General features: G+C 29.8%; 3 protein-coding genes across 14 annotated transcripts; 2 read left to right on the plus strand and 1 right to left on the minus strand.

Annotated features, from left to right (window-relative positions):
• Window positions 1-412: 412 nt before the first annotated feature.
• On the minus strand, window positions 413-5,364 carry TMS1 (serine incorporator TMS1). 5 transcript variants are annotated; one of them, XM_089075122.1, is made up of 11 exons: window positions 5,149-5,364; window positions 4,335-4,499; window positions 4,092-4,273; window positions 3,811-4,020; window positions 3,649-3,733; window positions 3,373-3,556; window positions 3,088-3,282; window positions 2,868-2,906; window positions 2,293-2,455; window positions 2,037-2,212; window positions 413-1,130 (listed from the first exon to the last, which is right to left on the minus strand). In XM_089075122.1, exons 1-10 carry the CDS (start codon window positions 5,173-5,175, stop codon window positions 2,074-2,076), a joined length of 1,389 nt encoding a protein of 462 aa, XP_088931248.1. In that variant the 5' UTR covers window positions 5,176-5,364; the 3' UTR covers window positions 413-1,130; window positions 2,037-2,073. The 5 variants fall into 5 exon arrangements, with proteins under 5 accessions (XP_088931248.1, XP_088931247.1, XP_088931249.1 ...); XM_089075121.1 differs by having other exon boundaries at window positions 413-1,947; window positions 5,149-5,363; XM_089075123.1 differs by having other exon boundaries at window positions 413-1,947; window positions 2,293-2,443; window positions 5,149-5,362.
• Window positions 5,365-5,434: 70 nt separating this feature from the next.
• Esyt2 (extended synaptotagmin-like protein 2) lies at window positions 5,435-16,750 on the plus strand. Of its 8 annotated transcripts, none has more exons than XM_089075112.1 (17): window positions 5,435-5,767; window positions 8,940-9,343; window positions 9,461-9,601; window positions 9,740-9,816; window positions 9,889-9,955; window positions 10,039-10,184; window positions 10,289-10,409; window positions 10,498-10,668; window positions 12,080-12,177; window positions 13,588-13,636; window positions 13,700-13,789; window positions 13,883-13,969; window positions 14,064-14,222; window positions 14,296-14,448; window positions 14,536-14,659; window positions 14,813-15,095; window positions 15,179-16,750. In XM_089075112.1, exons 2-17 carry the CDS (start codon window positions 9,002-9,004, stop codon window positions 15,504-15,506), a joined length of 2,436 nt encoding a protein of 811 aa, XP_088931238.1. In that variant the 5' UTR covers window positions 5,435-5,767; window positions 8,940-9,001; the 3' UTR covers window positions 15,507-16,750. The 8 variants fall into 8 exon arrangements, with proteins under 8 accessions (XP_088931238.1, XP_088931240.1, XP_088931241.1 ...); XM_089075114.1 differs by having other exon boundaries at window positions 8,943-9,343; XM_089075115.1 differs by having other exon boundaries at window positions 5,435-5,614.
• Window positions 16,751-16,895: 145 nt separating this feature from the next.
• Window positions 16,896-22,231, plus strand: LOC105433967 (EF-hand domain-containing family member C2). Its single transcript, XM_011649494.2, has 14 exons — window positions 16,896-17,233; window positions 17,422-17,583; window positions 17,768-17,918; window positions 18,117-18,340; window positions 18,544-18,792; window positions 18,959-19,182; window positions 19,252-19,443; window positions 19,518-19,660; window positions 19,931-20,127; window positions 20,661-20,800; window positions 20,868-20,981; window positions 21,343-21,522; window positions 21,600-21,702; window positions 21,998-22,231. The coding sequence occupies exons 1-14, from the start codon at window positions 17,180-17,182 to the stop codon at window positions 22,151-22,153; spliced, it is 2,289 nt and encodes a 762-aa protein (XP_011647796.2). The 5' UTR covers window positions 16,896-17,179; the 3' UTR covers window positions 22,154-22,231.
• The last annotated feature ends 241 nt before the right edge of the window (window positions 22,232-22,472 follow it).

Genomic DNA, 22,472 nt, shown 5'->3' on the forward strand with positions numbered 1-22,472 from the left:
AAATTTAACAAAAAATATTACTTTTTAATTATATAATTCATGATGCGTAAATCGACATCACATGCTCAATTTTTGTCTCCTTATATAAATAATAAAAATATAGTAAATACTTACTGTTAATAAAAAATAATATTTAAAAAATCGATGATAAAGAAGTAATACTTTTATATCAATAAAATGCGTTAAAAGCAACAAAAGCGAATAAAATAAATACAGCAAATAAAAATAAAAATTATAATATACATCTAATATATATCTTTACTATAACCAAATTATTTTTTCATATATCAATTTATAAATTAAAAAACATAATGTTAATGGTTTTGTGTACAAATGTTTTTTTAATAGAAATAAGAAATCATCCTGGAAATGTTAGGCACTAGTAATTATTATTAATTAATTACATAAAATATGCTTTTTACATAATTTATTTTGTTCTTTACTTTTATGTATTATATATATTGTTCAAGAAATACAGTTTACATATAATCTTTCTTGAATACAATTCTCGATTATCACGCAAAGCATATCATAAGGAATAATAAGAATATTTAAATTCATGTATCACAACAATATACATAAATACATAGATACAGATAAAACTTAAGAAATTAAAATTTATTGTTCTAATGGACTGAAAAAAATTTAATCTTGCCATATACACAATAATATATAATTACATTTTTTTCATACAAAAAATGCAAACAACATTAAAATAAATGATATATAAAGCTGCCTTATAGTAGCTCATAATAATTATGACAATGTAAGTGTATTTACATAGTTATATAGAAGTGGATGCCTACATATATATTTTTGTTTCGTTAAGTTGAAATGTAAATATACAAGCACAGAAAGAAATATCTTATATCGTTTAAAATGTTAAAAAGAAACAAGTTTTTGCTAGACTCATAATTATGTAAACACTTCACAAAAGTTACTTCAAAGAATAACTTTTTCTGTATCAAAGAATTGCAAAAAATTATCACATACAGTTATCTAATCCTACAATCTTAATAGTACTCATTCACAAGATCAGTTCTCATTAACTTCTTTTATAGTAGTAATTACGTACGTTTTGTAATAGGCGGATGATATTACAAGAAAGCTCTAAACTGAGGCTGTTTTAGCTGAAAATAAAAGCATAAAACAATAATTGAAAGAAAGAATCAATTAAAAGTGAATGAAATACATGTGCTAATAAATAAAATATTCTTGTAATCATCCTCTGAAAAAAATAATTTCTAAACACACGCTATAATTTTTAGTAAGTAGCACCATCATGAATGTATTCAATTATGTCATATTATATCAATAGAGTCAGATGTGATAGGAATAGGAATACATATATGTATATATGCAATTAATATAAATTGCAATAACGCATATTTATGCGTCAATTATCAATTATAAACTAGTTATAAATGCATCAGTGGTACAGCAATATTATTTGAGTACATGCGACATATAGCATGATACAAAAGTTGAATAAGATGCTGAAATAATTTTTTAAATAACCATATAAATTTCTTATTAGAGATATAAATATGTAATTTTCCTATCATACTTTTATATACCGTATAATTTTATACATATAATTATACATATAATTATACATATGACATTAATAGAATTGATTTTTATAGCTTATAAAGCATGTGATAACAATAAAACTAGTTAGTTCCCCATAACAAAGCACACAATTAAACTGATAGTTAAATCTTGCATATGCTATGAGTTAGTTAATAGAAGTTTAGTAATTAAAGTTACATGCGACATATTCTGCACATATTTATATTAAATACATAATCGTTGAGGAAGCAAATTTGCGTCTACTTCTTAGGTAATATATCAATATATATCTTAATATGCAATATGAAATATTGCATATTATTTGGTTTAAATATAATCATAATTAGCATTTCAATGTTAGAAGCAGAGAAATGTCTGTAACATAAGATTTTAAAATTACATTAAAACAGAAATACTTGTTTATCACTTATTGTAGCACTATGTTGACAACGAATAATAAATACCTGTTTTATAGATCTGGCTTACAATAAATCCAGAGATTTAAGAGAAATCTCTATTTGGGAAAATGGCAGGTGCTACTAATGACCACACATAAAGACCCAAACACATCCAAGAAGAAATAATCTTTACCCACATTGAAGCAGTATTTGCATTTAAAGTTATCAGATTGGAGTTTGGTCTATTAAAATATTAATGTAACGGTATTATGATGCATATTACAATAATTTAATTAAATATTATAATATCATGGATACGTACTCATACCAATTTGTAAGAGTCATCATAACATATAAAGTAGCAAGAGCAAACATAAGATGGAAGAAACTCCAATTATACGCTACTTTTTCTTCTTCATTATCCCAAACTTTGGCATCATTTCCACCTTCTGCATCATGATTGCGTCCTTCTACTGTAGTATAATCTGGTTACATTTTGGAAAACGAGAAACATAACATAAAAAAAAAGCTACTAAAAGCAAATAAAAATACTAGGCAAGCACTATTTTCATAAATATGTTTCTGACAGCATGTTGCAAAATATATACAGAAATCATAACGTTTGTAATAACAAATAAAGCAAGAAAATAAAGGTAAACACACACTAATTGCTAAGCAAAAAATCAAGTTATTTTATATTATATAATTATAAATGTAAAATAGAAATAACATAATAGAAATAATTTTCTATTATCTATTGCCTAAAGCATTCAATAACTTTTGTGCAAATATATAAATATATGAGTATATATTTTTAAACATAGGAATGTAAAAATAAAATCAAGATTTATGATTAGAAAATGAATTCAACTTAGGGTTAAGATAGTGTGTGCCTACCTTCATTGCCGATAAGTGACTGCTCTCCCACATTCCTAACTATAGAAAAATAGTATTTAATAGAATTTTATAGAACGAAATAAAGTAGAAAGACAATAAATACAAGTATAAGTGCATTCGAAAAAATACTTTCACAATGGTCAAGGTTTTTAAAGGGAATAACACACTTTCACAGATATAGTTACTAAAACACATGCACAAACATTCAACTAATATTTACCAGCTCCATTATCCTGAACTAATACATTTTCGGACATTGTAATCTTTGACGATTTGGAAGCTGTACGTAAGGAGCTATACAAAACGCAGCTAAACCATATTATAAGTCCAATAATGCTTTCTTTGTCAAAAGTGACACGATTTTGTGTATTGATATCATTACTCGGAAAAACAGGACCAGGTTTACACTGACGCTCTGTAAATTAAAATAGTAACAAATAGTAACAATCTTGGAATAAAATATGGATCATATAATAATTTAATGTTTTGAATCACCGATATTTACCTGGACTGTTTGATATACCGCTCCATGTTAAATATACCACATATAACATTACCACAGAGGACTGAAGAAGTCCAGATCGTGGTTGATGTTCTTGTACAATTGGTAAAATTGACACAATACTAGTGATAACACATAGAATCAAATTAAACGAAATGAAAAATTTGTTCAGAGCGCACGTATCTTGCTGTAAATACAAAATAAATAAGTAATTATATACTGTATCTTAAAGTGGATTATTCTTTTCAAACAAAAAAAATGTAATTAACATAATCTTACATATGTATAATATACATAAAGTAACGCCACTCCAGTAATAGAAATGGCATAATTAAAGAAAGTTGCACCTAGTAATGCGGCATACCTAAAATGGTTTTGTATATTATTTAAAAAAATATTTGTGTCGTGGATACAAATTTATATTACTATAAGAATTTTTACCATCCTTTTGATTCGGTCTCTTCATAATTTCCTACCCAAGCATCAGCCCAAGAATGTGCAAAGTCAACAATTAAAATTAACTGAATAATTATAAAAAGGAAACCTCCTAACATCCCAAAGTACATCCAGGTAGATCCAAATGATCCTTCTGGGATAAAGAAAGCACCAATAATTCCTCCAATTATCAGAAGATACTTGATCGCCCAAAATCTAAGAATTTTATGCAAACGTTATGAGTCATACTCTTAGATGCAACATTCTAATGTATATTTTAATTTTACCCATTCTGTATGGCTGCCCGTGGATCTCGTGAACTTTTCACCCTGATCATTATTACAGACATCAAGAAAAAATATAAAGAGAGAATGAAACATATTCTATAAACTGCCAGATAACCAACTGCAGATTCACAATCAAAAGTGTCAAATGGAACATAACTGGAACTGTTTGCACAGAATGGAACCTGTTTTAAAAATCACAACGTTAATGTAAGTCTAATTATTCCATATCGTTTCCAATGTTACCTTTTTGAGAGCACTTTGGAGACCAGGTGCCAGAGTAATACAGGCTGCAATAGTTCCCAATAACAGGAGCAGAGCATACATAATACGAGTGCTCGTGCTGTTCCTGCATGAAGGACATTGCGAACAACAGAAGCTACAAGCTGTGCTTCCGCATAAGCACGCGAGCTAGATGATAAAAAAGAACAATACAGAGCATAAATCCCAAATAACTTATGAATCGATAAAACAAAAATATAAAGCAATATGTATTTTACAAATCATTTTTATATTTCAATATTACATATTTTTATGAAGTTATGGAAATGTAAGGAAATCTTCAAAAATAATACTGGCATATACTATATTTTCTTCATATATATATATATATATATATATATATATATATATCAAAATCAATATCACACATATATATATATATATAAAATCAAATAATGAACATGATATAATTAGATACCCGTCATTGATAATTTGACCCGTTGAATAATTCATAAATGCATGATACGATACATATATTACAAAATAAGATTGAAATTAGTTCAATCAAATCATTTCGAAAGAAAGAACCAAATCTAAGTGTCTTTATCCACAGAAGTAAAAAGAACATAGCAACTAGTGATTATTTTTAAAAACGACGCTAATCGTAATCGCGGTAAGTCGCGATAAAAATGCTGCAAATATCGCTAATCTGAGAAAAATGTGAGAAAAGAAAATGTACTGTTGTTTCCTACGAATGGGGAGGAAAGTGAAAGAGAAAGATCTGCGTCTTCGGGAAAGATGAGTCAGATACGCGATGGTTATCGGCAAGCTGCCTTACCTGAGCCGTTGAGCACACGAGACCCATGATGAGATTCTGCCGCTGTTCGAGCTACCGATGGAAGAACGGGGCGAAAAACTGGAAAAGCGCGAGGACCTCAATAAGATCGCGATAAAACGTCGCGGGGAGGACGAGACGCGATGCAAAGAAACGCGACAATAATAGCGCACTGCACACCGTCGCTCGCGGGCAACTTCAGACGATCAGCTGACCGAGGACGTCACGCGCCGCCTCGCGGCCAACTTCGCGCTACTCCGGCGCCACCAATTGATTGGCCGGATCGCCGCGGTAGAGCAGCAGTACCACGGCGCAAGCAGTGCTGGTAACACAGTTCGATTACGATCGCGCGTACCGGGGTGTTCTGTGACGTGTGCGTGTCCGCGCGTTGTCATCACCGCTAAAAAAAAAACAGAAAGAGAGAGAACGAGAACGGAGTAACGCACACGCCGATGCCGCATACTCGATTGCAAGTATAAGCGATCCATTCTTTCGATTACTGCGAACGAACTACTGACTACCGCATGCTTGTTGTTTTATTGCATACGACGTCTGAACGCATTAATCTCTCGGTGGATAATTACAATTTTCCCGAAACGGAGCATTGCGACACGAGAGACGTGTAAGATCGCTATTGACGTGCAATCAATATCGAGGTGTCGGCCAATCGAGGACTAGCCCCGATTTTGAGACGTGAATAGAAATAATTATGATAATACTAATAAAATATCTGCAGCTATGTGTGTGTGTGTGTGTGTGTGTGTGTGTGTGTGTGTGTGTGTGTGTTGTGTGGTGTTAATAATTCCGTATCTAATACTCAGCCGACTTAAGCTCGGGTGTATATTTGCATCTATCTGCATTAATTTGTATCTTTAACATGCTATGGAACGTAGCGCGTATCGTATTTCCAACTTCGGTAATGAATGCAGATGTATATACGAATATACATTTTCTGTATTGCATGTTTATACAGATCTTTTATTATTTTACTTTTTTAATTTTAACTTTTAAATTTTTAATTGCAATTATGTTATTATCTCTTTCACTTTAATTTTAATATATATTTTTATTCTTAAATTCTAAATTTTCTCTAATAAAAGTTCTAAAGTTTTCTTCTTCAAGGATTTCCTTATAAGTATTAGTATAAGTATTTCCTTATAATTCTTTCTAAGAAAAAGAGGAGATAGAAGATTCTGTAATTGCTTTTTTTTACGCTTTACAGCATTTGTTTGTGGATATGATGGTGATTGGTTTAATACAGCAAAATTTTATTTACAGCTATTTATTACAGCTATTTAAGATGTTTCTATTCCATTCTTGTTTCTAATCTTTCTGTTTATCATATACAGATTTGTAAAAAATAAATGTAGGAAATAATTTTTCTAAAACATTAAAAATTCTTCCATTATAAAGCTTGAAGTTTATTGTCTGCAATAAAAATGTATTATATAAAAATTGCTAAGTTTATTTTACATTTATACTTGGCATTCATAAAACAGATTTTTTTTAAATATATTTTTTATAAAAATTTTTTTTTTCAATATTTTCAATATTTTTAATGATTATTTTTCTTAATACTTTATTAAACAATTTCTTTGAGTGATGACGTAATTTTTTTGTTTTTGTTAGAAATATTTCTTTTCGAAAATATTTTTATCATTAATTGATATATCAATTTTTTTATTATTTTTTATCAGAATATTATTATTTCTCAGAATTCTCTTTAATACATTGATTTTAAAAATCTTGAAAAATTGATGCTGTGAAAAAGTTGACCAATCGACACTATGTGTATGAGATATGTTTGTGCAATTTTTTAAATGTTGTATATGTCTAAGATTAAATATCTTCGTATTTTTCTGTTTTAATATTCATTTCTATTAATGTGAATTAACTTTAATTTTGATTTAATTTACTTTTTATTTTTTTCTAATTTTTAGAACTAAAAAAAATAAAAAGTAAATTAAACCGAGATTGAAATTAATATGCATTGGTAGAAATGGATATAAATCATGCTTTCTTTAAAAACAACGAGACAATTCTGAAAATCATTACAAAATTGAATTTTTTTTCCTTATTTATCCTGGGAGCTCAAACCGTTGTACGTATTACGAATACAAATGTTACAAATGTGTTTTAGTACAGTCTATTGTGTATTTTAATTCGCTATTACATAAATAATTCTGAATATTTGAATATACACACTAGAACAGATCTGTAATCTACATATTTTGCCTCGTAGGATTGAGCTATGTTTAGATTTCAGCTAAACGTCTGTTTCGCGAGAAGCGAAAGCGTTCTTCTACGCAGCTAGCTTTACTTCCTCATGTTTGAACAAATTGATCTTTGTAATTTTGCGAATATTCAGATTGCACCTTTATTAGCAATTATAAAAATGCCCATAAATATTATCTTATCGTTGTGAATCAAAGGCCTGCGGTCTTTCGCAATAAGAAACGCGAAGTTGCGATGACTCGATCGTTGTAGATCAAGCACTAGAACGAAACAAAGAATTCGTTTCTCACGTTTATCAATTTTAATAACTTTGCTTTAATAGCCGCACACGTGTTACAGCACGATAATTATGTTTGTTGCATTCTAAAGATAAGCATTGTCAGATTAGTTGTTTTATGCGATATTGTTCATAGAGCGAATTTTTTCACTGTGCTGAACTTTTATTTCTTGCAGTTTATTGGTTTTTTATTGGTAAAAAATAAAAAATCTAAATGAAATTAATATAAATGTTAATAATTTTGAAAAAAATATAAATGTTTCCTAAAAATTTTTATATAATATTAAAAATGTTAAAAGTAATAATAATAATTATATGTATCAAATTGTATACATAATAAAAGTGCGATAAATACAAAGAGTAATCTTTAAATAAAATTTAAAAGAGGACCAATATTAGGAATCTTGAAAATAAAATGTTTCCTTAAGAATTTTAGTGTAATATTAAAATGATAATAATAATACGAAATAAAAATAACACGATAGTAATAATAATATATGAATTATAATTATATGTATCAAATTGTATACATAATAAAAGTGCGATAGATACAAAGAGTAATATTTAAAAAAAGTAAAATTTATATGAATAATAATATATGAATTATATGAATTATAATAATAAATACAAAGATGTAGACACAACAATGTAACAGATGCCACAAAATGTAATTTTAAATTCTGCATTGCTTATCAATTTGTTTTTCATTATCGCATACATATATTTGTTTGTAAATGGAAGCAAGAATGGTACGCACAATCATCTAAAGTATTGTCTTCATCAATCATCAAAGTATTGCAATAAAATTTATCGATGTGTCATATGGCATATATAATTTATCATCCTTGACATATCGTATCTTGCCTCAATTGGCAAGGTTGATGTGCTAGTCCAGCTCGTGGCATCGCAAAATTTTATGTCCTCTCTGGATCTTAAAGGTCACCGTATGAATTACGTTGATACGATCTAATGCGCGTATAGAGATACTCCAATCGCCATGATAATGGAGCAATTTTAAAGTAAAATCTAATCTTGAGCTTGATAACATTTATTTTTAATTATGTCAATGGCATTAATTAGAATAAACGAGCGTACATGTTGTTAAGTGCCTCGTCTCTATTAGTTCTAATTTCTAATGCAGCCGTAATTATTATTATTGTATATATATAATTCTTCGAAAAGCATGAAGCAGAAACTAATCACACTTATGACTTAGAATTTTGAAATTTATCTCAAGTAGCTTCACAATAGAAAGATTATTTACATGTTTGTTCTATTTCAGCAGAAAAATCAAGATCTGACCGATAAATAGCTAATAAGATCTGATAATAGAAACTGAAGATAATGGAAGGAGAATCGGAGAATAATGTTTCCAATAAAGATTCTAAAGTAATTTCTTGGCCATATATGAATGTCGGCTCGCTAACGATATCGTTCTTGACCAAATTGGCGGCGGTTGGCGTTATCTGGGGATGGGGATATTTCAACTACAGCATAGCTTGGTTAATCGCGCCGATCGCCTTTTCCGTATGGAAAGCAGAGCGGAAAAGGGATAATGAATTGAGAACGATTACGGCACAGGCCAGTATACTGTCTAAGGAAAAGGAATTAATTATCAATCGAATAGACGAGTTACCTTCATGGGTGTATTTCCCGGACTTTGATAGAGCTGAATGGCTAAACAGGGTATGGATGTTATATTATAAATCATTCTATCCGTAAAATATAGACTTGTAATTAAATTGTTCAACAGTTTTGGAAAAATAAGAATTAATAGTAATCGTATTTTTTTATATTTTACAGATCTTAACTAAAGTATGGCCAAGTATGAATCAATTTGTCCGCCAACTGTGTAAGCAAAGTATAGAACCGTCGATTGTTGAAAAACTGACTGAATATAAGATCAAAGGTTTTCAGTTCGATCGTTTAGTTCTGGGTCGCATTGTGAGTCTATTTCAATTATTTCAATCCCGAGTTTATTTCAATCCCTCTCACATCGTTTCTTTCTTTTCTATAGCATGCCTTATTAATTTTTTTTCGCTTTTAAGATGTACGTAATGAACATTAAATGATCTTTTACAGCCGCCGAAAATATATGGGATCAAAGTGTATGATAAAAATACCTCGAGAAATGAGATCATCTTAGATGCAGACATTATGTACGTATTCTAATTTCCTTCTGTAAAATATATTAACATCTTTGAAAAATATTATAATCATTATTTTTACAGGTATGCTGGTGACTGTGATATTACTTTTTTCGTTGGGAACATCAAAGGTGGGATTAAAGATTTTCAAGTGAGTATATTAAACGTTAATACATGATAATATAAAATATATTTTCTCTTTATAAATTTTAATAAAAATTTAAAAAATTTTAGATACATGGTTTGGTGCGCGTCGTTATGAAACCTATGCTGCCTATGATGCCGTTAATCGGAGGTGTACAGATATTTTATCTGAATGTTCCTACTATTAACTTCAACTTAGTGGGAGTAGCTGATGTATTAGATCTACCTGGATTCAAGTACGATTTTCTCTTCCAAAATTTTTTTCATTCTGAAATTGACATGATAAAAAATTAGTGTCACTGTTGATCGAAAGGATTAAGCAAACTGGTATTTTTTTCAGTGAAATTTTGAGAAAGACAATCATTGAACAGATAGCAGCCATTCTTGTATTACCGAACAAAATAACTATATCGTTAAGCGAAGAGATACCCATGGAATCATTAAAAATACCCGAACCTGAAGTAAGCTTCGCAGAGATGTCTCATATAATACATTATCTTTACTTACATTATTTTTATTTTATTAAAAAATTTTCTTTTAACATATCAGGGCGTTCTGAGAATTCATGTTGTGGAGGCAAAGCATCTGATGAAAAAAGATATTGGAATGTTAGGTAAGGGCAAGTCTGATCCATATGCCGTCATAAATGTTGGTGCCCAGGAATTTAGAACGAAAACAATTGACAATACCGTTAATCCAAAGTGGGACTTCTGGTGTGAGGTACGTGCAATATTTTATATAGTAAAATAACAAAATATTAATAATGTTTTTAATGCATGTGCTTTACTTTGATCTGTCGATATCTTTCGAAAAAAAAAGAAAAAAAATAACTCGAGGTCTTCTATATGGTAAGAAAAATATTTTAGCAATTTACAAAGTTAATTTTCATAATAAATCTTTTACACACAGTCTAGCTCATCGTGTTACTTTAATTAAAAATACAAATGAGATATACCACTTTCTTGCATTTAACATTTTCATAAAAATATAGATAAATATATTTTGTATAGTAAATATTATATATAATATTTGATACATTGCTAATCTAACATCCCTAGCCAGCTATTCAGCTTTCTTACATAATTCATTAGACACAATTCCTAATTAATCACAAACACTATTTTTAAAACAATTCCTACGACCATATTTCCTATTTCCTATTACTTTTACTGGTTAATGTCGTCTTTTCCGCACTGCAAATAGAATATACATTTTAATCTTTCTATGTTAATATAATTTAATTTCATAAGTTGGTATGTATGTGTGTATGTGATGTGCAATATATTATATGGGATTAGTGTGCCGTGACTTCAGCCATCGCGCAGCAACTGACCATACTGCTGTGGGACTATGATGACACAAAGGGGGATGAAAGTCTTGGAAGGTATAGTTATATATGACATTATGTATTCTCTTATGTAATTTCTTCTTTTTCATTACTCATATTTCAGATTTCTCGTGTCATTACACAGAGACGAATTCAAAACTAAATTCTATATAATTATAATTAATTCTATATAAATTCTACATATGTCATGTAATTTATCTTTCTTATTAATCAATATTTATTCTATATTCAATTATTTATTCAATACTTAAAATTTTATACAATTTTTTTATGATGCATATAATTCATTCTAAATCATCTATGAAATCACTTATTTCTCTATCACTTATCACTCTATTTATTTTATTGATCTATGGAAAAGCTTTTATTGCATGATGATCGTCGTAACGCTAATGTGTGGTGATATTTTATTTGTTGGTCTGAATATTGTTTGAATGATATTTGGATGCATGTTGATTTCATTTTATCTTATTGTCTTTTCTAACATTTTAGACTCATAAGTAATAAAATTGTCACGTTATAAGATAAATATTGCAATCATTGTTCGAATTAAATTCTGAACATATCATTTATGAAATTTACACATAGACATAATGTCTATAAGAATATATCATACTACGTTAATGAATTCATAGTACATACATTTATAAGACAAACTTACATAGTGCAGCAATGTAAAGCATAGAAGAAGGAGTCATGAACACGATGAATGAATATACGATTGCAAACAAAAAAACTCATAATTCTTTTACGTTTGTTATGCAATATGATATTGATACACAGGCTATGATCAGTTCATGCAATATGCAAGAAGCTGTGGTATCTCTTTGGGATTGGGATCCGAATGTCCCAGGGGTACAATATGATGATTTCCTTGGCAGGTAGTAACGTTATCGTGTGATGATTTGTAAATGGCAATGTTTGCATATATATCACTAACAAAAACGTGTAGATCCTGACGCATGTGATTTAGCGATGTTTGTAATTGATGTCTTTGTGATATAGTGCGTGTATCTCTATAAATAATAAAATAAGTATTCTCTCCTATTTATTATTATTTGAAAAGATTTATTTTACTAATACTATAAGTATTGTAGCTTGTTAAACGCGCGTTGCACGAGTATTTTTCATTTTCTATATACATTTTTTTTTTATTTTTTTTAAATAAAGTATATGTATTCCAGTTATAGAGTATTACTTTTTAACTTTCTCTAAAATCTATTCTGTATTTTTGATTATTAATAGTTTGTGTAAATTTTTATTTGTTGTTGAATAATTGTAATTAACTTAAACAGTTTGCTATTTTTAACATTTTTTTATAACGAAAAACACAGTTGTACGGTGAACAATTTGGTCTTTTTTATCAGTTAATTAATCGAAGTGATTAGATGACTTTGTTTAATTCGAGAAAGGCAACTAAAATAGACTATGTGGTGACAGTTTATAGTGGAAGAGGGCTTGGGAGCTTACAACACGGTGGTTGCCCACCTCTTTGACAAAGACAACGCTGGTCAAGATGATCCACTTGGCAGGTATTCCTGAATGTAGCAAATACACAAATCTCAGACCAGAACAATAATGCATTTTGCGAGACTTGTAGAGAATGTAAATCATGCGGATACTCTGCCATTGATTATTGTAGATTATGCTTGAAAGACTGCATTTTTCTTATTCCGTGAGTTACTTGTGAAATACTGCAAAATATTTAAAGTATTTTAAGCGTAAAAATTAATCAGGTATCTGTGACGTGCATGCCATTAACTCAAAGCACATGAAAAATATAATACATGTAAAATACTATGAAATTGTCGTACCAATCGTAATTCGAGATTCAAGATAATTCCGAATTTTATGTCACCACATTACTCTTTATACATTAAACAAGTATTGAGAAGTCTATTTTATTTACGCAATAAAGTAATGTTGTGGAGTGTTGCATGTTCAATTTTATTAAGCGTGCAATAATGTCTGTGTATCATATTATTATTTAAAGATAAAATTAGAAATATATTAGAAATAATGATTGCATAATGATATTATTGCTGCATGAAAGCTTTCTAAATGAAAATCGTATTACAAATTTTTTATCTAAATCACGGAGATATTTTATATACAAATTTAATAATCATACTGCTATCATCATCACTGCCAAAAGCGCCTATTTACAATTTTACTCTCTTTATTCTTGGAAATTTGGAAATATCTCTTTATTTTTGAAAATTTAATGAAAATTTATTACATGTAATTCAAGATTATTTTTTTTAATTTATTTTTATTTTGTATTGTGTCAGGGCCACTGTCGAAGTTAATCGAGTGAAGAAAAAAGGCATGATTGATACAGTGAGTATGAAATTTATTTTTATAATTCTTTTTCTTATTACTAATATTAATTATATTTTCTAGTGGGTCACTTTGGAGCAAGCAAAGCACGGTATGGTTCATCTGCGACTAATGTGGCTGCAATTTTCAAAAGATCCTGCCGATTTGAAAGCCGTAAGTAGAAAAAAATACTCATAAATCTCTATGAAATCTCATTATAAATAACTTTTTAATTAATATACTTGTATATTGTATATTAACTAATAGGCTTTAATGGAAACTCAGGAACTTAGAGTTACATCGATGAGTACCGCCGTTCTCATACTTTATATTGATTCTGCTAAAAATTTGCCAGTACGTACGTTGTAATACGTAAACAAGAAGCATAAAACTGTGTTATGTGACAAAATGTATAATTATTATAAATGTTTAATTATTACACGCTCAGTGCATTCGAGGAAACAAACAGCCCGACGTTTACTTGGAAGCAAGTGTCGATGGAAAGAAAGAGAGAACAGCCACTGTACCACGTTCTTGTGATCCTGTGTGGGAACGAGGATTCATCTTTTTAGTTAGCAATCCCGAAACTGGAGTTTTGCACATAAAGGTATTCTGCAAATTTTTTTCGTAAAATCTTTTATCGTTGTTTAACAGTAATTAATTGTTTGTTTGCCTTTTAGATTACCGATGAGAAAACTGCCATGATAGTTGGAGAAATGAGTTATAATCTTTCTTTACTTTTGGAAAAGAATAATCTTGAAGTAACGCAACAGCCATATAATCTGCAGAAAGCCGAAGCGGATAGCAAGCTTGTGCTGTCGATGTCATTAAATGTAAATAATAGGAAATTTTACATGTATGATTTAATGACGAAGTATCATATTCTGTGCGTCGATAAACAAAACAATCTATTTTTACAGATATTAAAATATGAACAACCTGAACCTACTTCTGAGGAAGATGAAGATGATCACGACATCAATGAATTAAATAAACGAATCGAACGTCAAGAGTCCAGTATTAGTAACGTGATATCTTCTAGTGGTAAATAGAATCATATTAACAAATATTGCTATAAATCTAACATTTTTGGATTGAACAATATATTATGCTTACAAAAATTATTATTTTCAAATTATCGTTAAAATTATTTAATTTCCCTAAATTGTTAACAACACGATATGCATTCTCTCACAGTGCCACCAAGTCCTCTTAAGAAACAGCCTTCGAAAGAATCGGTCAACAGTCAAGCACGTAGCACTGGATCCGCTGCGGCGCTACCGGAAGAACCAGCAACGGGAGAAGAAGAATTAATAGTCAGCACCAGTGCCCCGTCCTCTTTGACCGGAAGCCCTCAGCTTATTCACAGAAATCCAAGCATCACGTCCTCTTCGGGTGAAGCGAAACTAGGGAGAATACAGTTGACTATACGTTACAGCATACAAAGACAGAAGCTTACCGTTTTCGTGCACAAAATTGCGTAAGTTAATCTCAATTAACTAAATATAACATTTCGCATTTGTTATAATCTTAGTATCATCTTCGCCATATGTTACGTTACAGTAATCTGCCGCTTCCCCAAAACGATCCACACAACATACCGGATCCGTATGTAAAACTCTACATTTTGCCGGATAAACATAAAGAAACGAAGCGCAAGACTATTGTGGTGAAGGACAATTGCAATCCAACGTTCGATGAGCAATTCGAATACGTGGTCTCGCAGGGAGACTTAAACACACGCGTATTAGAAGTATCTGTATGCACTCAGAAAGGTTGGTTGTCGACCGGAAGCAACGTGATGGGGCAGGTTCACCTGAAATTGAGCGAAATCAATCTTTCGAAGACGGTCTCCGCCTGGTACGATTTACAACCGGAAATCAAAGACTAGAAAAAAAGAAGAAGGAAGTGGGGATTTGAGCGTTTATGCGTCTGTCTGACGAAACAACCGCTTAAATATCCACTTGATAATTTCTACAAACGATGAAAGTCTCAAATATTACAGTTACTTCTATACTTCGATGAATCATTATTGTTATAATGGTTTATTATTAAGATGAGTTACTATGCGGTGTTATGTGAGAACATTTTACAAGAAACGATATTAAAAGATATTATGTAACGAGATGTTCGAGACAAGTACTTATGCCGTCTAATGGCACAAAATGATCTGATATATAATATTGTTGTATTGTAGTTATACAGCAGAGGCAAATTGGTTTATTAACTTGATTTAGAAAATTTCTGATATTTTATATAATCTATGAAGATTTTATAGACGAATATATAGAATATAATATATACGCGCACGAAAGGATTAAATTCCAACAAAGACTTTATACGCATTATAATTTTACGTGTTATTGTTATTCTCTTTTTGAAAATGTGCCTAATATAATTAAACGCTGGACGTTTAATTGATGAAGATCTATTTGGCATGCAATGTGTATATGAATTTCAATTATGAATGAATATTCGTAACGTGTGAGAATACAAGAATTACGATTAAAACAAACGCACATAGAATATCGAAAATTTTTTTATCCTTATGCCGATCCGCACCTGGCACTAAATATATTTTGTATTTTCCTTTATATTTGAGTGATAATTAAATTACGTCACAAAATGCATAATATGTGCAGAAACTATTACAGAATGATCTGAATAATATTTTATATGATTAATTTATATGCTTATATTTATAATTTATATCCTATTTATATGCTACGAGAATTAGTTATATAAGTTTTTGTGATTGTACTCCACATTTTTCTTTTATTATATTTTTTTCTTTTACTATTATATTCCATTGTTTTGTTACTAATAAAGTTAAATAATGCATTTATAAATTACACAAGCAATTAAACGAACATGATTGTACTAATATTGAAATAATTCATATTTTATAAGATACTCATTGATATAATTTTAAGATGACATAATTTTCTCTTGACATCTAATTATTGTATACGCCTTATATTTGTATTGAAGATTTTGCTATATTATACACATACATACACACAAATAAATACATACATACACAAATATATCTATGTATATCTATATTCTGTGACGTATGACTCTGTCAGTAATGTCACGAATTGTTGAGAACAATAAATATCGTGTGCATTGTCACCATTCGTTACTTTATAGCCAAACCGATATTAAAATATTAATTAATAAATTAATTATGTTTTATATAAATAATTTTTATATAAGTCATCACATCTATCTTTCTAATATTGTAAACATTTTGTGCAATCATTAGTTTGTGTTATATAAATTAATTTGTTGAAACTGAAATCCTTATATCAATAATTAAATAAGAAGCTGCTTTTATCTTGTCCTCTGCAATAAATCGTCATTCTCTTCGTGTATTATCGTATAGATCCAACGATCACCAAGGAAACTCAACAATATAGCGTGAATATAGTGTTTATTGGTGATATTCTTACCGCACGGAGAAGTTTTTATATCAAATCGTACACTCCTCTTTGCGCCTTTCGTAATGGATTTATGAATCAAATGATAATTTAACTGTGAATTGATAGAATTTTTATCAGTATGCAACGAGCGCCGATATTACCTTGTCTCCCAGGATTTAGCATTGACAGAAATGTGAGTAATCTTATATTTAAAAACGTAGTTACAATGCGCGATATGACAAAATATTTCACGTCGTTATTAGTATTATTGTTTGTAAAAAAATATAAAAACATTAGTTTACTTCAGTGTAAAATGTAGGCGCGACGATGAAATACTAGTGCGCACAAGAAAAAGATATACGTTATTAATATGTTTGACAGTTTGGTAGAACAAGATTTCACAAAAGTCAACATTTCGACAAGATACATGATGGAGTGTACTATTTATCCGAGAAAGCGGATACGAGAGCGTACAGTCATTATTCCCTCTATCCTCGAGGAAAAGAGCCAGAAATTCCGTCGTGGCTTGCATACGATGGCCAAGTATGATTGATAGTAAATCAGTGAAATAAAATTTTAATACCTCAAAGCAACTTCTTTGTAACGTTTTATATAAAAATTATAATAAAAGATTGTGGGTAAAATGAAATAAAAAAAGATTCCTTTTTCATTCAAATATCGTAACATAATTCTAACTAATGTCACTTTCTTTCAATTATGTTCTTAGAGACTTATGTTTAAAGCGTTTTTCCAAGAGACTGTACAAGAAAAATGGAAAACGGCTTTTCACATTCGTGTGGTGAACATCAGTTTTTTTCTAGAAGACGGAACAATGAAAATTGTAGAACCATCCGTGGATAATAGTGGTCTTGAGCAAGGTTCAACGGTGCATTTCCTTTTCGTAATTCACTTAGAAGTTAAACAGTATTTTACTTTTACCCTTATTTTTGTTTTATTTTATTATATTTTATTCTTGGTGTAAAAATTCAAAATATAGAAATCGGCGATTATATTTTTATTAGCGTTGTAAAGCGTTGGTATATTACTACAATTATATTAATTTTCGATTCACGAAGGTGTTTTGGTCAGACGCCAGAGGATACCGATTCCCGATCCAGTGAAGTATAGATATTACGACGTGCTCGATTTAAATGTCGGCAAGGAACCCGAGATATATGGACGAGTATATAAAATCGTGGACTGCGATAAATTCACGAGGCAGTTTCTCAATCGCATGGGAATATCAGTGCCCGATCCGATCGATATACCAAAGGATCCATATCATGAAATTCAGAAAGCTGTAAGTGCAGAATAATATAAATAATCACAATACGTCCACGAAATCACTCTAATAACGTTTTTATTTTAAAACGTATACTTGGTTATTATTTGTATCTCGTCGTTACTTTTTTGGTTTTAATTATTATAATTTTAAGAAAATTATTACATTGTTTAAGTCTTCTTAAAATTTGATTATGATAAATGTATATCGACACGTTATAGGAAAGGGAAGTATTTCCAAAGAAGCCTAATCGCACGGTAGATACTCTTGGAAATTTTTTGAAATACGACAGACAGGTGCTCCGATTTTATGGATACTGGGACGATACCGAGAGTCCTTATGGTATCGTCCATGATCTTGAACTGCATTATTATCTCTCTGATAATACGATGGAAATTAAAGAAAATGTATCGCCAAATACTGGCCGAGATTCCGGTCCAATGCTCGTTAAACGGATGAAGATACCAAAAGTATCAATGCTTCGATACCTATAATTTTTTCATAAATTTTAAACAGAAAGTCATCAATTTGTTATACTAAATTTTGCTCTCGTATTAGATAATTTATTATTATAAAATTAGTTAATTCTAATAAGTGGCAAATTTTTTTATCTATATTTTAAAATTAATTTTTCAGTTTTATACCGGCTTGGAACCAATCGGCGCGGAAAATCGTTTTACGGTTCTAAATGTGCTAGGCGAAAATATAAGGCAAGGGTATTACATGATGGATTCTTTAGACACTGGCAAGATTACCGATTATTACAAAGATAACGAACTAGCTATCGGAGCGGAAATTAGCGTTTTTGGTAGAAGAATTGTCATCACGGATATGGATGCCTTTACAAAGGAATATTATAGGTAAAATAACTCGGGAGTTTTTGTATCTTTATCGAAGCTTGATATACATATTTCTTCAATAATTTGTAGAACAAAATATGGCTTGGATGATTTCACGCCTCTGATACATCCTCGAAAGGACGATGAGTTATATCAAAAGGTTGAGAGGTACATACCGCCTTACAATGGTTTTGGATCTTATGATGATTCCCTCGGAAATTGTTTTACAATGATACCGAAACCGCCCAAATCAGACTTCATTAAATTCTTGTATCACGACAAGTGAGTCAAAAGAAGAGACAAAATTAATTTCCACTTAATTTAATTTTATTTATTTTTCTCTTATGTTGTTTTAGACAAGGCTTCAATAGCCACGTCTTGAGATTTCGGGCAAAAATGATATCAAAAATCCCAGAGAATGAAGAAAGACAATTTATTATAAGAGTATTTCTTATGGACGACACGATATCTATTTTTGAACTGGCGAAACGAAACTCAGGTATTACAATATCCAAAAAGTTTGGATTTTTAGAAAATCTGTTCCAAACTGTGTTTTGTCATTAAAAAAAGATAATCTTCGATCTTACGTTTATAAATAAATTAAAAATTAATTTTTAAACTGTTATAATACAGTAATATATCTCATATATACATGTATATATACATAAATGTTATGTAATGTTACTAGAATAAATGTAATATTATTAGAATAAAATGAAGAAATCAAAAGATATCAGAATAATATTAGAATGTAAGGGAATTAAATCAGGCTTTCAGAGATCCTTATTTCAAAAACGGATGCCGATAATGTTGCCTTGTCAGAATATTTTCACAAGTAAGAAACCGGAATACTACAAATCACAAGATTTTTACATAGGAGCACGCTTAAACCTGTACGACTTTCATTTTGAAATTACGTCTGCGGATGTTTATGCCCTGCGTTACATGGAGTTACATTGCGATAAGGTGCGTGAAAACGTACATCTGCAATATTCCTTCCGACAAACAAATTAATTATATTTGATTCTGTAAAAAGTTTTATTTGAAAAACAAAATTACAATTCCTGAAGTTGAATTTATTTAAGCAATTCAATGTAATAAATTGAGAATATTGTTTAAATAATTCCAAATTCGGTTCTAGATTCATATTTTTATTAAGTTGATATTTTTACAATAAGATTTTCTCATGGAGAAAGGGGAGTAATCAATATTTATATATTTAATATTTGATTATTGATTTATAAAAGGAAAAATTTAGGTCTCTGGTCGCCAACATTGCAAGTTTGTTAAAAATAATGGCATATAAATACGTAGTCTCATAAATAATATAAATAATTATTTTAAATTATATATATATATATATATATATATATATATAAATTAAAAGGAAATTATTAGACACTTAAGATTATCCTGCCTCACCGAGTATTCGCTACTTATTATATTTTGTTATTTGACTTGTTATCAAGAAAAGACTAATTCTCTTTCCATTTTTTCAGTTTCCTAAAGCAAACAAAAAAATAATAATGGAAAAACTGCGAGAAAGTTTACAGCCCGTTTACAAAGAATTTATTCAATTATATGCTCCACCTGAAAGCACAAAAGATGATATACGAGTTTTGGAATATGAAAAGCTTAGGTAGATATAAAATGAATTATATTTTTTCTGTCCGATCTTATTTCTACAATCAAACTCGTATTTTCAGAGAAGCATTGCGCCGATACATGGGGGACAAGATAACAGAACATGAAATGATTACGATTGCTCGCTATTATTCATCTCATGAGAAAATAGAACACCGATCAAGAGAATATGTAAGGTACGCAAATCTTGATTTCTCAGTTTTAGTCTAATAAAATATTATAAAAAATAAGATTTTGTTTAAGATTTTGTTATTTTTTTGAACTGTAGGCAGCATAAAACATAAAGAATTTAATAATTAGAGAATAAAGAAGGCATCTCTCGGCAAACTCGATCTTAGAAGTCTGATAATTTTTTTCTTTCTATCGAATTTATCGAAATTAATGCTGAAAATAAAAATTAAAAAATAAAAAATTTATCGAAGATAATAATTAAATCTTTAATTATTATCTAAAAAATTTGATATTAAAAGTTAAGTAAAAATAGCTAAGAAAAAATTGTTAATTAATAAAATTGATAATAATCGACGGTATCTTTAGACGTCTGCTGCATACAGAACTATACCGATTTCTGTGGAATGATCTTGATTGCTTGGAGAAGGATTTACATCATTGGGATGAAGACAGAACAGGATTTTTACCTCGAGAATCCCTATACACGATTCTGCGCGGTTGCAGAATTCCCGTTGATGTGGAACTATTGAATTCTATGCTGAATCAGTAAGTTTGAATCAATTTGAATGATTTAATTAATTGAAGCATTAGGCATTATACCTTAACGTTACAATTTCTACAAGCTTGCACAAGGCTGAAGACGGCAGAATTGATTACAAGGACATGCTACAGTTCATGAACGTGAAAATCGATCCTCTACCACCCGCCGAACCTGTGAATGTAAAAGTATGTCATTGTAACTTTTATTTGAATTTATATTTTTCCTAAAAAATTCTTTAACTGATATGTTTTAAATATGTCATATAAATGTTTTTCTGATAGTTGCTAAAAATATTTTAATCGATGTCCTTAAGATATCATAATATTCTCTGGGTTAATAAGAAAGAAAATTAATCTCCTGATAACATAATAATTCTTCTTTTTCTATCTGTTGAATTTCTGACTCTGAAAGAATTAAAGTAGCATGCTTCAAAAGATCAAGTAGATACTCTTTATTAATTATTGTTTTATATACTTGCAGACGGCACTTTGGTGGGCATCCGAGAAAGAGCCGGACTGCGGAGAAGGGATAAATTGGTGCGACTTTATCAAAGATCTGGACATAAAAGCGGAAGAAAATGTGGTGAAAGATAATAGCAATACGGAAACGGAACTCGCGCTGACACATCAAATATAATCGGGATCATGCAAAAACGATTTCTAATTACAACAAGGATAGTATAATAATCTTTTTTTTAATAAATATACAATCTTCTATTGGTATTTCTCATTTCAATTTTGCTATCAATATTTATTATAATGGGACACAGATTTGGAACAGAATTTGGCAATAGTATTGGGAGAAACAGGCAAAGAGATATGGCAAAAGCTTATATAACAAAATACAATAGGCTGATAGAAGAATCGAGATTTTGATATACTTGCTAAATAGTTTAAATAAACTGAAATCAAGCAGAACTTATCCTCAACAAATTCTATTCGATTTCTGCCTTCTA

The sequence above is a fragment of the Pogonomyrmex barbatus genome, unplaced genomic scaffold (assembly GCF_055798465.1).
Source record: "Pogonomyrmex barbatus isolate J1 unplaced genomic scaffold, ASM5579846v1 scaffold18, whole genome shotgun sequence".
Lineage (NCBI taxonomy): Eukaryota > Metazoa > Arthropoda > Insecta > Hymenoptera > Formicidae > Pogonomyrmex > Pogonomyrmex barbatus.